This window comes from Boleophthalmus pectinirostris, unplaced genomic scaffold (genome assembly GCF_026225935.1).
Source record: "Boleophthalmus pectinirostris isolate CB_2022bp ecotype Guang Dong unplaced genomic scaffold, ASM2622593v1 HiC_scaffold_21, whole genome shotgun sequence".
Taxonomy (NCBI): domain Eukaryota; kingdom Metazoa; phylum Chordata; class Actinopteri; order Gobiiformes; family Gobiidae; genus Boleophthalmus; species Boleophthalmus pectinirostris.
The window spans coordinates 34,985,265-35,002,528 of NW_026571175.1; the positions used below are offsets into that span (position 1 = coordinate 34,985,265).

The 17,264-nt window shown below is 41.9% G+C and overlaps 1 protein-coding gene across 2 annotated transcripts in view; it reads right to left on the bottom strand.

Annotated features, from left to right (window-relative positions):
• LOC110172316 (oxysterol-binding protein-related protein 3-like) overlaps positions 1-17,264 on the bottom strand; it is a 94,122-nt gene that overhangs the window by 33,133 nt on the left and 43,725 nt on the right. For both annotated transcript variants that reach the window (XM_055157659.1, XM_055157660.1), the window contains exons 2-3: positions 15,270-15,405; positions 9,574-9,690 (exon numbers count right to left, since the gene is read on the bottom strand). In XM_055157659.1, the coding sequence (XP_055013634.1) occupies positions 9,574-9,690; positions 15,270-15,332 (180 nt within the window). In that variant the 5' untranslated portion in view covers positions 15,333-15,405. The remainder of the gene's footprint in view (positions 1-9,573; positions 9,691-15,269; positions 15,406-17,264) is intronic.

Consider the following 17,264-nt stretch of genomic DNA (forward strand, 5'->3'; position numbering starts at 1 on the left):
TACCCCTCAGGGCGGAAAATATAAAAATGGGCAAGAGACAAACCCGAGGCACAACGACAGAATATATTAAAAGATTTGTGTCGTCGTCGGGGCATCAGACCATGCAGCCGGTCGAAACCAGTTGGCGTCCGTCCACGTAATAAAGGATTTTTAATATATTCGGTCGGTGCCTCGGGTTTGTTCTGTGCCCATTTTTACATTTTATAATAAGCGCCACATTCTGCTGAGATCTCAAATTTAACCCTCGTAGAGCATCTGCACTGTGATTTAAAAAAAAACTTTTTTATGACCCGGTGAAGCGCTCTACCTTTTCTTTTCATCTGACAACCTCCAGGTCTGTTTTTGAGGAAGTAACAACTAGGGATGGGCATTCAATGAAATTTTCTTAATAGATCGTCGGAACAATTAACGAACGATTATCGATTAATCATTAACGTTTTTATATTAAAATGATCATCATTATTATTACTATCTGCACTACTAATCTGCATAAATAAATTCAACTTTACGACATATAAACCGTAACGACTCTAGAGCCACATCAGCCCGTTTGACATTATAATGTGTTTAATTCAGTTTTGTTCAAATCTCACAGAAACAAAACTTAAAACTGTATCGCTAATTTGCATAAACTAAGTGAAGATAAAACTCCAGCTCTTGTGTCGCTGATGTGGTTCAACTTCTGTCGGATTAAAAGACATGACTCAGGTGAATACAGGTCAGTGTGACCAGATTTGCGTTTGTCAAAACCAGGACAGCGTACGGGGGGAGGGGGGCGGGGCCTCGTCATCCACATTGAGCGACTCTCACCTGGTAAAACTTTTTCCCACTGGACACAGAAACATATGTGCTGCTTTATACACTGTGCACATGGACTCACACTTGTCCCCAACGCAACGGAAAGTGTGGAATTTCTTGTACAAATCATCGTTAAATCCACATTTGTGCTTCGGTTCGTTACAGACTGACCCACTGTTTGTGTCTCGCTCCTTCTGATGCAGAGACACATGTACACACCTGTTTAGTCACGATACACACAGAAACATACATTCAGTTTGTCGATTAAAATGAACGTAATCGATGAAATTCTTAATGATCAATTATCGATTAATCATGTCATCCCTAGTTTTAACGTTCTAGAATTTTACGGGCTACGTGGGCGTGTAGTGCCGGGTAGATCTCTGCGCTGGAACACCTGACTTTTCTCCTGGAGTCACCTCCGAGCCCGTCCCGACTGTGAGTCCTGATTCAGTTCTGGTTTAGTCCTGGTTTNAAAACCAGGACTAAAACCAGGACTAAAACCAGGACTAAACCAGGACTAAAACCAGGACTAAACCAGGACTAAACCAGGACTAAAACTAGGACTAAACTAGGACTAAACCCAGGACTAAACCAGGACTAGGACTAAAACCAGGACTAAACTAGGACCAGGACTAAACTAAACAAACCAGGACTAAACCAGGACTAAACTAGGACTAAACCAGGACTAAAACAGGACTAAGGACTAAACCAGGACTAAACCAGGACTAAACCAGGACTAAAAGGACTAGGACTAAAACCAGGACTAAAACCAGGACTAAACTAGGACTAAACCAAACTAGGACTAAACCAGGACTAAAACCTAAAAACTAAACTAGGACTAAAAACCAGGACTAAAACCAGGACTAACCAGGACTAAACTAGGACTAAAAACCAGGACTAAACTAGGACTAAAACAGGACTAAAACCAGGACTAAACCAGGACTAAACTAGGACTAAAGCCAGAACTAAAACCAGGACTAAAACCAAAACTAAAACTAGGACTAAAACCAAAACTAAAACCAGGACTAAACCAGGACTAAAACCAGGACTAAACCAGGACTAAACCAGGACTAAACTAGGACTAAACCCAGGACTAAAACTAGGACTAAACCAGGACTAAACCAGGACTAAACTAACTAGGACTAAAACTAAACCAGGACTAAAAGGACTAAAGGACTAAAACCAGGACTAAAACCAGGACTAAACCAGGACTAAAACCAGGACTAAAACCAGGACTAAAACAGGACTAAACAGGACTAAACCAGGACTAAACTAGGACTAAAAACTAGGACTAAACCAGGACTAAAACCAGGACTAAACCAGGACTAAAACTAAAACTAACCAGGACTAAACCAGAACTAAACTAGGACGAAAACCAGGACTAAAACCAGAACTAAACCAGGACTAAAACTAGGACTAAAACCAGGACTAAACCAGGAACAAAGGACTAAAAACTAAAAAAAACCAGGACTAAAAACCAGGACTAAACCAGGACTAAACCAGGAACTAAAACCAGGACTAAAACCAAAACTAAAACCAGGACTAAACCAGGACTAAACCAGGACTAAACCAGGTCTAAACAATATGACACAAACAGCAGGTGGACATAATTCTGATCTCATATAAAAACTAATTTCTCTATCAATAATATTTTTAATCTGGTCAAGTAAAAACTGAACAAACAAGAATTTTCAGGATGCGGTCGTTACATTCACGTCGTTTTAAAAAGCACGACAATATCAAGTATCATCAAAGTATTCAGATTACTTTACTCACTTTAAGTAATTTAATGGATTCCGTTACAAACTACATTTTGGTGTGTGTAATCTGTAATCTGTAGGGGATTACATTTTAAAAGTAAACTTCCCAACACTGCATTTCACACACGTTTAAAACTCACACACACGCTGCAGATTTAGGCCGAGTTCTTCCCTCAAAAGGAAAACTCTTCTCCTGGGATGTCATGCGGTGATTCAGGAATGCGTGTGTTTTTAAACTCCACGCACCTTCACCAGAATCATTCGGATGATTTCAGCTCCGGAACTGCCGATCTTCTACTGAACGAAAGCTAAAATGTGCCACTACACGAGGGGGAGCGGAGCATTTTGAGCTTCGGAGACGCAGACAGACTAATAATAAAGCGTTACTCGAACATTCGCGACTGGAACGAAACACAACTCCAGGTGTTTTCACAGGAATCTACCCCTGGGCGGAAAATATAAAAATGGGCAAGAGACAAACCCGAGGCACAACGACAGAATATATTAAAAGATTTGTGTCGTCGTCGGGGCATCAGACCATGCAGCCGGTCGAAACCAGTTGGCGTCCGTCCACGTAATAAAGGATTTTTAATATATTCGGTCGGTGCCTCGGGTTTGTTCTGTGCCCATTTTTAACATTTTCTAATAAGCGCCACATTCTGCTGAGATCTCAAATTTAACCCTCGTAGAGCATCTGCACTGTGATTTTTAAAAAAAAACTTTTTTATGACCCGGTGAAGCGCTCTACCTTTTCTTTTCATCTGACAACCTCCAGGTCTGTTTTTGAGGAAGTAACAACCAGGGACGGGCATTCGATGAAATTTTCTTAATCGATTCGTCGGAACAATTAACGATCGATTATCGATTAATCATTAACGTTTTTATATTAAAATGATCATCATTATTATTACTATCTGCACTACTAATCTGCATAAATAAATTCAACTTTACGACATATAAACCGTAACGACTCTAGAGCCACATCAGCCCGTTTGACATTATAATGTGTTTAATTCAGTTTTGTTCAAATCTCACAGAAACAAAACTTAAAACTGCATCGCTAATTTGCATAAACTAAGTGAAGATAAAACTCCAGCTCTTGTGTCGCTGATGTGGTTCAATTTCTGTCGGATTAAAAGACATGACTCAGGTGAATACAGGTCAGTGTGACCAGATTTGTGTTTGTCAAAACCAGGACAGCGTACGGGGGGAGGGGGCGGGGCCTCGTCATCCGACATTGAGCGACTCTCACCTGGTAAAACTTTTTTCCCACTGGACACAGAAACATATGTGCTGCTTTATACACACTGTGCACATGGACTCACACTTGTCCCAACGCAACGGAAAGTGTGGAATTTCTTGTACAAATCATCGTTAAATCCACATTTGTGCTTCGGTTCGTTACAGACTGACCCACTGTTTGTGTCTCGCTCCTTCTGATGCAGAGACACATGTACACACCTGTTTGGTCACGATACACACAGAAACCTACATTCAGTTTGTCGATTAAAATGAACGTAATCGATGAAATTCTTAATGATCAATTATCGATTAATCATGTCATCCCTAGTTTTAACGTTCTAGAATTTTACGGGCTGCTACGTGGGCGTGTAGTGCCGGGTAGATCTCTGCGCTGGAACACCCGACTTTTCTCCTGGAGTCACCTCCGAGCCCGTCCCCGACTGTCCTGTTTAGTCCTGGTTCAGTCCTGGTTTAGTCCTGGTTTAGTCCTGTTTAAGTCCTAGTTCAATCCTGTTTTAGTCCTGTTTTAGTCCTAGTTCAGTCCTGTTTAGTCCTAGTTTTTCCAGTTTTAGTTCAGTCCAGTCCTGTTTTAGTCCTAGTTCAGTCCTGTTTTAGTCCTGTTTTAAGTCCCATTTTAGTCAGTCCTGTTTTAGTCCTAGTTTCAGTCCTCAGTCCTTTAGTCCTGTTTTAGTCCTAGTTTCAGTTTTAGTCCTAGTTCAGTCCTGTTTTAGTCCGTTTTAGTTTTAGTCCTGTTTTAGTCCTGGTTTAAGTAGTCCTAGTTCAGTCCTGGTTTAGTCCTGGTTTAGTCCTGGTTTAGTCCTGGTTCAGTCCTGGTTCAGTCCGTGGTGTAGGCAGCACAAATGTTTGATATAATCTCGGGTTAATGGGCAGGTTCTGTGTTGTGCTGCGCGGTGCAGGACTCGCAATAAGTTTTAAGAAGGATGTAAAAAGGACTGTAACTGTCCTGTTTGAGAAAAGTGTATAAAGTTTGTGCTGAGGGGTTTTACACACTTAAAACAGAGAGAATAATTGTAAAATATAAAGTTGACTTCACGAATTTCACCTACTGCAGGTTATTTTTAGAACGTAACCCCCGCGATAAACGAGGGACCAGTGTAATAACAAAAGGCCCTTCAGGGTCTGTGACGGTTGTATTGTGGATAAAAGCTTTTTTGTTTTGTTTATTAATATGCTCACGCCTCTTTGCTTGGAATTGTCTGTTTTAGTCCCATTTTAGTCCTGTTTTAGTCCTAGTTCAGTCCTGTTTTAGTCCTGTTTTAGTCCTAGTTCAGTCCTGTTTTAGTCCCCTTTTAGTCCTTTATTTTAGTCTTGTTTTAGTTTTAGTCCTGTTTTAGTCAGTCCCTAGTTTCCTTTTAGTCCTTAGTTTTTAGTCCCATTTTAGTCCTGTTTTAGTCCTGTTTTAGTTTTAGTCCTAGTTCGTTTTAGTCCTGTTTTAGTCCCGTTTTAGTCCCAGTTCAGTCCTGTTTTAGTCAGTCCTGTTTTAGTTTTCACTCCTGTTTTAAGTCCTAGTTCAGTCCTGTTTTAGTCCTGTTTTAATCCCATTTTAGTCTCGTTTTAATCCTTGTTCAGTCCTGTTTTAGTCCCCTTTTAGTCTTAGTTCAGTCCTGTTTTCGTCCTGTTTTAGTCCTGTTTTAATCCTAGTTCAGTCCTGTTTTAGTCCTAGTTTAGACCCGTTTTAGTCCTAGTTCAGTCCTGTTTTAGTCCTAGTTCAGTCCTGTTTTAGTCTTGTTTTAATCCTTGTTCAGTCCTGTTTTAGTCCCCTTTTAGTCTTAGTTCAGTCCTGTTTTAGTCCTGTTTTAGTCCTGTTTTAATCCTAGTTCAGTCCTGTTTTAGTCCTAGTTTAGTCCCGTTTTCGTCCTGTTTTAGTCCCAGTTTAGTCCCGTTTTAGTCCTAGTTCAGTCCTGTTTTAGTCCTAGTTTAGTCCTTTTAGTCCTGTTTTAGTCCTAGTTTAGTCCCGTTTTAGTCCTAGTTCAGTCCTGTTTTAGTCCTAGTTTAGTCCTGTTTTAGTCCTGTTTTAGTCCTAGTTCAGTCCTGTTTTAGTCCTAGTTTAGTCCCGTTTTAGTCCAGTTTTAGTGCCTCTTTGCTTGGAATTGTAATGAGAAGAAAAAGAGCGGGTGAATTCTGAAGTTTTTCATTTACGATGGTCTACGTGTGAGAGACGGTTTCTTGTAATAAACAGATGTCTGCCTGGAGATTACGACGATCACCGACGCTTCACGATCCGCCTGTCGGTCTCACGCTCCTCAACAACGTTTGTGCGCTTCTGTGTAATATTTTCTTTGTACTAAAACTTGTTCAAAAGAGTCATTTTTGTGCATAATGAGCGCTCCCCCTGGGATTCGGGGAGATCAGCAGAAGATGAGTCAGTCTGAAAGAATCGTGTTATGGGAATTGAACTCATTAAAAAGTACAACAGCACAGAATCCAAATACAGACACTTTGTAATGTCAAATATAATAGAAAACGCTCGTCTTGGTTATTCAGTGTGATCCAGTTCTGATTAGGGATGGAAAGATTTACAAATTTCTCTGTACGATATTTTCATGGCATACATCTCATGGTACGATATTGAATTATACAATTTTTCCTTTAAAAATGCCTTTAACACCTTTGATTCTGTCACAAAACAGAGAGTTAAGAGCTAAAAGTGCTTAAAGGTTGTATAGAGGATTTTTTTAAGGGAAGAGAAATACAGCGACAGTCCTTTTTCAAATGTTGTGCCTGCGTGACACCACCTTCCTCCTCCACAGCTCCCTCCTCTTTACTCTAGAAATCACGCTTGTTTACATCCAGTGCACGTTCAGAATTACTGTTGAAATGACCCGTCTAGAAGTAATTCAGCGACCGACGCGTCAGTTTTTAGACCCTTCGTCCGCTTCAGTCGCGCCATCGCTGGACGAGATCTCCAAGAATCACCTCGGTTTGGCTTCGCTCCTTTTCCCCTTCCTCTTCTTCTTTCAACGACCTCAAAAACGGACTTTCTTTTGCGGCGAACGGGTCGTGGATTCTCGTCCGCCGTCTCGACAAACTTTGTGCGAAATGCGAGGAAGCTTCAGTTTGAAAAAGCCTCTAAGAACCGCTGCATAAACCACGTAATCGAGTCAGTTACACTAGAAACGTAGGGAGTTTGATTGACGACCTAACAGCCAATAGAAAATGAGGGAGCCTTGTTTTCTATTGGCTGATGTTTATCTGGCCTCAACACGTCCACAGTTGATAGATTTTCATTCTTTTTTTTTTTTTTGGTCATCATAATTACAAGGCTGCTGCGTCTCTGTAATGGTATTTTAAACTTTCACTGACAATTTGAAACAAAAAAAAAAATCCTCCATACGACCTTTAATAACAGTTATTTCATGGTGTAAATTGGACTGAAACAGCGCAAAGGATCATGGTCTGTGTAGTTCCCTCAGTTTCTTTTCGCTGTTGCTGCACCATAACTTTGAATTTAAGCAAAGAGACTTGAGATTCGATATATTGTGATGGTCCTATGATATTATTGAGACTTTTGACAACAAGATAACACAATATTTTGGTTACTGTTACATAAGGCTGTGCAATTCATCGAATTTTGACCGCGATTTCGATTTGTGTGTCCAACGATCTCCAAACTCACATAATTGAGTTGAAACAGTTTAAAGCTTAACAACGTTTATATTTTTATATAAATAAGTATATTTATTTGATCTTTTAAATATAGAGATTGTAGAACAGCTGGATATATAGTTTATTTTGGTGTGACTTATATATTAAAATGTTGAGAGTGAAGTGTGGAGAGGTTCTAGTCTCGTGTGTGAGTATCTGCTGCTCCTGTTCCTCCTGTACCACTGTCACTTGGCTCTACTGCGCATGTCTCCTGCAGAAAGAGCCTCTGTCCTGTCTGTATCATGTCAGTCGATCGCACCGTTACTTCTGCACCACTGAAAAATTTTACATTTAAACAAACTTATAAAGACGACGGAGAAGACTGAACACAAATGAACACAAAAACAAAATCAGATTCTGCAGATTACAAACTGCAAGTGGTGAAATCTGCAGCTGAAAACGATAATCGAGCAGAAGAAAGAAAAGTTTGGAGTAAGAGAGAAACTTGTGACACCGGGAGGATGCACCGTGAAACTTTCCTGAAGTCACTGGATGGACAAAGTCTGGACTTCAGTGACACCGAAACCATCCTGTCGGGATTCAGAAAGACACGAATAATTCTAACTGGAACTGATGCTGAGTCTGACGACAGCGACACAGAAGAGGAAGCGACATTGAAGCTCTGTTTACCTCCGGAGGTCGTGGAGTTGTTCAGAAGTGACACCGAGGATGAAGAATTGAATGGATTTAGTGATTTGGAGTGAGATGGAGAGTTTGTTAAACTTGTTCTGTTCTGTTGTTTATGTTATAGTTTATCTGAAGAACTGTTCATATGTGACGTTAACAGTCTGTTGTTCTCTCTTCTGTTGTTATTACTAGAACTTGACTTTACACATGAAATATCAGTTCCACGTCTCTGATTTTTATATATGTTTTTTTCTTCTTCATTTATTGGCTGGAGCGACTTATACTCTTAAAATACTCATGTTGAATTCTCTCGTCTATTTTCATACATAAGGCGCACCCTCTCGAGGCTTCAGTGTGAAAATAACAAACGTGTGAAATTATATATTTTAATGTATAAGTTGCACCGGAGGATAAGTCTCAGGAAAATCCCAAACCATGAAAAAAGTGCAACTTATAGTCTTACACTTAAAACTTACAGTTTTGATTTTGCATAATACTCCTTCTTTAACAGTGTGACTTCAATATAATTATAATATGTAATCTGTGTATCATTCCTTCATTCGTTTTTCAATATAAAACCAAAAATAAGAAAACAAAAACAACTGTTTTCTTCATTATTTGTCTCCAAAACCAAAATGAAAAAACAGATAATGATTCGTTTTTTCAGTTTTCGATTTTGTGTTTAAATGAAAAATGGAAAAAACAGATAACGGCCGTTTACATGACTTCTGTGACTGCGATGTCGGACTTTTACACCGCGTACGGACTGAACCAGGACTGATCCAGGTCCGGGACCAGACCGGGACCAGACTGGGATCAGAGCGGGACCAGACCGAGACTGAGATCAGAACTGAGACCGGGACCAGACCGAGACTGACCAGACCAGGACCAGAGCGGGACTGAGACCGAGACCAGACTGAGACTGAGACCAGGACCGGGACGACCGACCGGGACCAGGACCAGAGGACTGAGACTGAGACCACGCCGGGACCAGACCTGGACCAGACCAAGACTGAGACCGGGACTGAGACTGAGACCAGACCGAGACCAGACCGGGACCAGACCAGAGGCTCAGAGCCCACGGCAGGGCCGGAGCTCGAGGTTGAGGCTCGGACCCCGTGGAGGCTCAGAGTCAAAGCTCGGAGTTCGCTCTGGTCCCGGTCTCAGTCCCGCTCTGATCCAGGTCTGGTCTCGGTCTGGTCCCGGACCTGGATCAGTCCTGGTTCAGTCCGTATGCGGTGTAAAAGTCCGGCATCGCAGTCACAGAAGTCATGTAAACGGGAAACGGTCATTATCCGTTTTTTCCATTTTTCATTTAAACACAAAATCGAAAACTGAAAAAACGAATCGTTATCTGTTTTTTCATTTTGGTTTTGGAGACAAATAATGAAGAAAACAGTTGTTTTTTCGTTTTCTCATTTTTGGTTTTATATTGAAAAACAAATGAACAAATGATACACGGATTATATGTACCCACCTTGTGCCATCCTTTCATGGGCCACTTCCTCCTCTTGAGCAGGAAGCCTTGTTGGCGGTCGGGCTCCTGGATACTGACAGGCGCCCCCCGGAGGCCCTCCACGATCTCCCAGCTGTCCTGCACACACACAACGCCACGGAATCCAAGATGAGCCGACACTGACACACAACAAGTCTCTATGACAACTGCAAAAATAGAAACGGCTGACATGAGGCCGCGCCGGGGAGAGAAGTACGGCTCCAAGACTGAAAAAATATCTGAGGAAATATGACGTAATTTCAGAGATTTTATTCTTTTATGTGGATGTAACTCTGTTCGCCTGGACTCAACATCACACACTTCTTCAATACTTTGACAAAAAGTCTGAGAGAGTCTGGACACTGGTGAATCTCTCTGAAGGGTAAGGAATCAATTTTGAGTCAAATACTTTAAAGAACGGTTTCAAAACATCAAACAAAAAAGTATAAATCAAAATACCAAATAAAAAACGGTAAAATGAAATAAAATAAATTTGCAATCCAATTATTTGTGCCATTGTGTAAAATATCTGTATTTTACGGAAGTCGAGAGGGGTCACAACAAACGCAAACGCCGTAACAAATACAGATGTGACAACACAACAAAAAGCCACAACACACTAAAAAAAAGCCACAACGGAAATGATCGCGGGACTCTGTTTTAATGCAAACGCCGCAACAAACACAAACGCCACAACACATTAAAAAGCCACAACGGAAGTGACCGCGGGACTCTATTTTCCTACAGACCGATCAAGCGGCAAGTGAAGAAGAAGAACTACAACGTGAAAAGTAAAGGAACGGAGAAGTTGGAAACGTAAGTAAAAGTAATTTATTGTTTTATCATGATTCGTTTGATGGACAGCTGAGTTTGGAGCTCCTGAAGCTGTTGTGGACGTTTCCTGTTGTAGTTTTGGCGACTGCAAAAGGACAACAAGTTTGTCCAGGACTTAAACTGTTTAGAATCACGTTGTTCCAGAAGAACCGTCCACTAGAAAACATCGAATATTAGAAAAGCTCTGAACCAACCCAAACTTGCCACAACAGCATCTGAATTCATCGGGAAATAACCTTGTGTCCATGAAGACGTTACTGCTTTGCCAAGAATGTTCCACCGTATGGCATTAAAGTTGTACATCTCCATGGACACAAGCAGGTGGCGATACCAGGCCAAGTTACAGATCAATAAATAATTGTAAATTATGTAATCTGCATAAATGATAGAAGGGTTTAATGCCCTGCTGTGGAACATTCCAGGCAAAGCAATAAGTTCTCAACTAAGGATGTAACGATATCCAAATCCTTCAATACGATATTTTCACGACGTGCATGTCACAGTACGATATTTATTGCGATATTTTGTGGAGCCTAGGCTATTTTTCTCCCTTTAAAATGCCTCGACCGTCCTTTGGTTTGTCTTTTCTGTCAAAATCCAAAGATTTAAAGTGCTTAATAACGGCTTTTCTTCACGCTGTCTGTGCTGAAATGAAGCAAAGGATCATGGTCTTTGGAGTTTTCTCGGCTTTTATAGTTAGACTTGGACTTAGACTTTATTGATCAAGAAGAGAAATTACTTTTATTACTTATATTACAAGAACACAACTTCTAAACTTCTAAATAAGTAGCAATAAAAGAAGAGAGACTGGCTAAATAAGACTTTTATTGTTACATCCGCGCAGAGAAATTACATGGTGCGTCTTTAAACACCAGATCACATCGCACATTTTAATCATGCCCGGGAGCGCCGACGTCACTCTGGACGGCCAAAGAATCCGAGGCATTTCAGAACATGTTTGCAGACGTCTGAACTCCGCCGTGAGTCGCTTTTATATAAGACACGCGGCGATCAAAGCTGAACTGTTCACTTCCAAGAAACTTCAACAACAATCGTGCAAACATCCACAAACTGCTAACGGCAACACAAAAGCCAAAGGAAACGTCGAACACAAACTCCTACAGTGTAAATGAAACGACACTGCCCGGGGTAAAGCGGGACTGAACAATAAACCCACTTTGTAGCTACCAAACTGTGTTTTAACAGCACTCTGCATTATCCCTCGTCTAGTTTTGACAATTTTATTTAAGAGATCAACTGATATGTGTATTTTCGATTTTGTTTAGAATACAGAGCAGCCGATGTTAAGTTCTGCCAATATGTTTGAACTGCAAAAAAGTCAAAATATTGGTCCGATTGGTCAAAAACTGTGTCCCACTAACGATGATGATGCCAGACACTTGTATTGGACTTTACAGGCACGTTAAAGCCAGGACGGGTGGGTGAAGTGTCTTGCCTAAGGACACAATGGCAGAAATTGGTCCAAGTGGGAACGGAACATCTGACCTTCAGGTTGGAGGACCACTGAGCCACAAGTGTTTCTGATACAAACATCTTGCTGCAGGGGCGTAGTTTGAAGTGAGGACACCTGAATCACAATGTTCCTTATAGGCGAGTTTCAGCTGACGTCATTGTTATTAAAAGCCCGCGTTGCTGCTGGGAAATATTTTGGTCGGAGGCAAGAAACACGGTAGCGTCAAACACAGTGCGTAACCTCGCGTATTTATCCCCGATAATGGTAAATTCCTGCTGCATATATGCACAAATAGAAAGCACGGAAGAAGGAAAATGTCTTTTTCGTATTCTGAGTGAAAAGAACCACTAACGGTGAATTAAACGACTTTCAAACATCCGCAGAGCAAACGTAGAAGATCCTAACAAACCGTGGACTCCAACAAGTTCAACAACACATCGAGACTCTTGGAGGTTTTCATCTTTTCTGCTGTGAATGGCCCAGGAGTTTCCACCAAGTCATTGTGGATATCGCCCAAGTGAATATTTGTCCAGGTAGTTGGAGATTCTGACCAGAAATTTGGTTTGGTCCACCTTTTGTAGGGTTGAAAAGGGTGATTTGTCGTCCGTCGATGCTTATGACCAATTTCTGGTCAAATGGTCTTGGGTCCTCTGCCGTTAGACTGGATAAATAACCGGGATCAATACCCTTTACGTGCTTTCTCGCTCCGTCCGTCATGTTGAATTAGTGTTTCTGGCCGCTGACCAAAATAATTCCCAGCATGCAACGCGCGCTTTTGTCAACAATGAAACTCGCCTATACCTCCAGACTTTCTTACTCTCTTCTTTAGTCGTCAAACTGCAGAGACGTGACAGACTGAGTGAGTGAACAGGCCGGTGTGGAGCAGCCAGCAGCTACAATATGGACCGTTTCACACTTTTATAAGAGCACAGTCTGTCTGCACAGGGCCAGAGCCGCTTCATCTGCTCAGATCTGGACTCCAAACTCTCACTTTCACACTGAACAGACTCTATTCACGCGTCACAAACCAGGAAGACGTTTGGAAACATGTGATGATGACTTCCTTTAGGCTCTGTTCGCGGTAATAAGTTTGCCAAACTCTAGGAAAAATGAGAAAATGTCCCAGTTTCTTTTCGACATGAGTCAGTTGGATTTACGTCTCAGAAAAAATGTAAACAAGGAGAACTGTCTTTTGGTCATTTCGTTATGTTAAGTTGTGTTTGTGTAGAGAAAGTGTCTTCTAAAACATTTGTAGTGACATTTAGACTTTCTTTCGCATCACTTGACAGTGGCAAAAGGAGAAATTCAATTTGTCAACTGGACAAAAGCTTATTTTGTTCGAATACGTTTCCGCCGCTCATCCAAACTGCTTCTTTGGTTCTGGTTAGGCGCTGGTGGACACTTCCTTATGAAGGAAGGAGCTAACTACACTGAAACTACTCTGAAACTAACACACCTGTCTGTTTACAGTTTGTTTGTTAGTTAGGTCTATTGAACTTGCACTGAGTGTGGGGTCATTTTAAAAGAATCATTCAGGGCCATAATGGAGCTTTCACACCTCTGGACCTCATCACTGTTGTTTTATTTGTTTGTTTTGATTTAGGTTTGAGGATGGAGTTGTAAAAAAGAGACAGATAGATGATGTCTATGGGCCTGTTTACATGAGAACACTTGCGGGTATAAACAACAAAATATTTTATTGGAAGTGTCTTTCGTTTAGATGGTGACGGTGTTTTTGGGGGTTTAAAAACGCAAAAATCTTAAACCACGTCCAGAGTGGAAAAGTTTAATATGCTCTGCCGTAGCGTTTCCATCTACACTGCCCAAGATGCAAAACTCCGGTCAGATCTGCTCAGGTCATGTACCGTATTTTCCGCACTATTACTCGCTCTGGATTATTAAATGGTCTATTTTCGAACTTTTTTCACAAATAAACCGCGTGGGACTTTAAATGAAACACAACAGTGTGATGGGTGAGTGGTTTTGTTTGTTTGTTCGTTCACGGTGACTCTGGGCTTTGTTCAGTTGTGGCGTGTAGGGAGGGTGTGTCTGGGACCAACGGATTGTCGGCGTGTTCGCAGTCGTGTCTAGAAGTGGCACATTGCGCTCGCTTTTTCGGTTCCGTTCCTCGTCGGCGTGGAGTGATGAGTGTGTCTGTGTGTGTTTTTCTCTGTGCGGTCGCTGTCTGCTCCATGTGTGTTTGCGGCTTTGTAGTTTACTGAAGTCGTGCTGGGACACCTGACTGGATTCGTGTATGGGGATTGTGGGCACGCGGTCGTTTTTTGATGCGGTTAGAGACTTAAGAGCGCGTCTAATAGCCCGGAAAATACAGTACATGTTTACGCCACATACATCACCACCGCGTGTCACCACCGAGCCATCTGGCATGCATACCCAATCCAATTCCACACATTTTTGCGTCACCGTATGCACGCAGATTTCCTCCCGAAAACGCTCATCTAAACGCGGAATAAAAAGCAAAGACGCAACGCCACTTTTGCGTCTTCTGTTCAGGTCATCGTCATATAAACGTAGTCTGAGTCCTCCATTTCTGTTCAAAAAAGTATTCTTTCTTATCAAAAACAGCCTCTTTAATTAAATTCAATTAAATCATTTGACAGTTGACCGTTTTTTTCTGAACATGTAATAGTCAAACTGCCAAAATTGAGTCGCCGACATTTATTGGCAGGAGCTCACAACGTTACATTAAAGGTTGTATAGAGGATTTTTTTAAGGGAAGAGAAATACAGCGACAGTCCTTGTGCGCGTTCAGAATTACTGTTGAAGTTTCCTGTCTAGAAGTAATTCAGCGACCGTCAGTTTTTAGACCCTTCGTCTGCTTCGGTCGCGCCATCGCTGGACGAGATCTCCAAGAATCACCTCAGTTTGGCTTTGCTACTTTTCCACTTCTCTTCTTCTTTCAGCGACCTCAAAAACGGACTTTCTTTTGCGGCGAACCGGTCGTGGATTCTCGTCCGCCGTCGCGACAAACTTTGTGCGAAATGCGAGGAAGCGACAGTTCGAAAATGCCTCTAAGAACCGCTGCGTAAACCACGTAATCCCCGCGCTCCGACGAGTCAGTTATACTAGGGAGTTTGATTGACAATCTAACAGCCAATAGAAAATGAGGGAGCCTCGTTTTCTATTGGCTGATGTTTATCTGGCCTCAACACGTCCACAGTTGATAGATTTTCGTTCTTTTTTTTTTTTGGTCATCATAGTTACAAAGCTGCTGCGTCTCTGTAATGGTATTTTAATCTTTCACTGACAATTTGAAACAAAAAAAAAAATCCTCCATACAACCTTTAAACTTTCTCAGGTGTCCATAGTTTCCCGACTGTTGCAATAGTTTAGAACGCAGCATAAATACCTGGTTGCTGTCATGTTTGGAGGAGCCGCTGCTGTCACTGAGGGTCGGGGACGGTGATGTCATCGTTCGGCGCCGGCGTGTGGTTCTGTCAGCGGCGGAGGGGAGACGACAGCATCACTCTGACTCTGGGGCGGATCTGTACAGAGAAAAGAACAGCGCGACGTCACAAAGAGGCTCAACGCTGCACCGTGACAGCGACACGTGACCGTCCGCGGAGCAAACAAAACGGTAACAGGAATATGAGGGATCAGATATCAGACTCTGGCTCCGGTTCACTTTCTATTGAAAAACCGTCGTCCCTCACTCTGTAACCGCCGCTGTCCGGCTCCTCATTTTGGTCTTAAAATGTTCATATTGACCCACTCTACATGATCCTGTTGTTTTTAATTTAGCTTTAGGCTCTATTCACGCTCACGTCACAAACCAGGACTTCCGGTGTAGTTCCCAATACTGGGCATGTGGTAAAACTATGGATTCAGCAGCAGCGTTTTCACAACATGCTAAAGCTTTTCATGAGGACGGGACTCTAAACAAATCTTCAATGTCACAGGCAGCTCAAAACTAGTGAAAGGTTACAAGTTCTTTCTAGAAAAATACTTTTTTGGCTTCCAGGGTAAATATTATTTGCTGGCAAACTGAGATTAATGCATTTAAATGATTTTGTTATTATTAAAATGATGAAAACTGAAGTGTGGTTGTAACTGTTGATGAGCCGAACAAAACAATGCCATGGAGATGAAGAAAACTGGGACACTTTTTCATTTTTTCTAGATTATGTCAGATTTACTACCGCAAACAGAGCCCGCCAAAGTTGTCATTGCATCTTTCCAAATGTCTTCCAGTGTAAATAGAGCCAATTTGTCTGTAAATCAAGATATGAACATCAATAACCGACCAAAGAGCTTCCTTCTTTTGCAGAAGTCGCTCCCACTAGATTTGCAACAGGTTTGACTGACAGCGATGCAGGCGAGAAGGGGAATTACCCTCAACCACCTCGCTCCTGATTGGCTCTTTAGCTGCTACGATGCTCGTGGTCGGAATTCCAAACATGGATCTTGCTTCAATTTCGCTTCTGTAACTGCTGGAAAAACGGTTTCCCGTTTACGTGACTTAAACTGTGACGCCGGACTGAAACAGGACTGAAACAGGACTAAACCGTTTTCAGTCCTGCTCTGGTCCCAGTCTCAGTCCTGGTTCTGTTCCCGGTCTCAGTTCTGGTCTCAGTCCTAGTCTCAGTCCTAGTCTCAGTCCTGGTCTGAGTCCTGGTCTCGGATCCAGTCTGGTCCTGGTCTCAGTCCAGGGCTGGTCCCAGTCTCAGTCCCCTTCTTAGTCCTGGTTCTGTTCCCGGTCTCAGTTCTGGTCTCAGTTCTGGTCTCAGTTCTGGTCTCAGTTCCGGTCTCAGTTCCGGTCTGGTTCTGGTCTGGTCTCGGACCTGCTTTAGTCCTGGTTTAGTCCTGGTTCAGTCCGGCATCGCAGTTTAAGTCGTAACCGGGAAATGGCCTTTATCCACAAAATCAAAAACTGAAAAACCGAATCATGGTTTTGGAGACAAATAATGAAGAAAATAGATGAAGAAAATAGATTTTTTTTTTTTCTTATTTTTGGTTTTATTTTGAAAAACAAATGAACGAATGATACACGGATTGTCCCCAGGTTGTATTTATCCCGTGCGAACAGAGCTTCAGTCCACTTCTTTAAACAGCTCAGTATCGAAATCGAGCTTGAAATTTTAGTATCTACAGCCAAAATCTACACTTTGAGATAAATTGTGCAGAGATATGAGGCCAGTAAGACTTAAAGTTTCTGTACTCTGGGCCCATTTTGCTTTTCTCACATAAATCAGGGTGTGAACGTTATTTCTGGGTCATGACGTGATTCAGTTCATATAGAGTCTTTACAGTGACTAAAAAGTTCATTAAACGCGCAGTTTTCAGATCCTCCTCCCTCTGCCCACAGAGCGGACCTGACACATGCCCACGTGTGTTTCCTCATGTA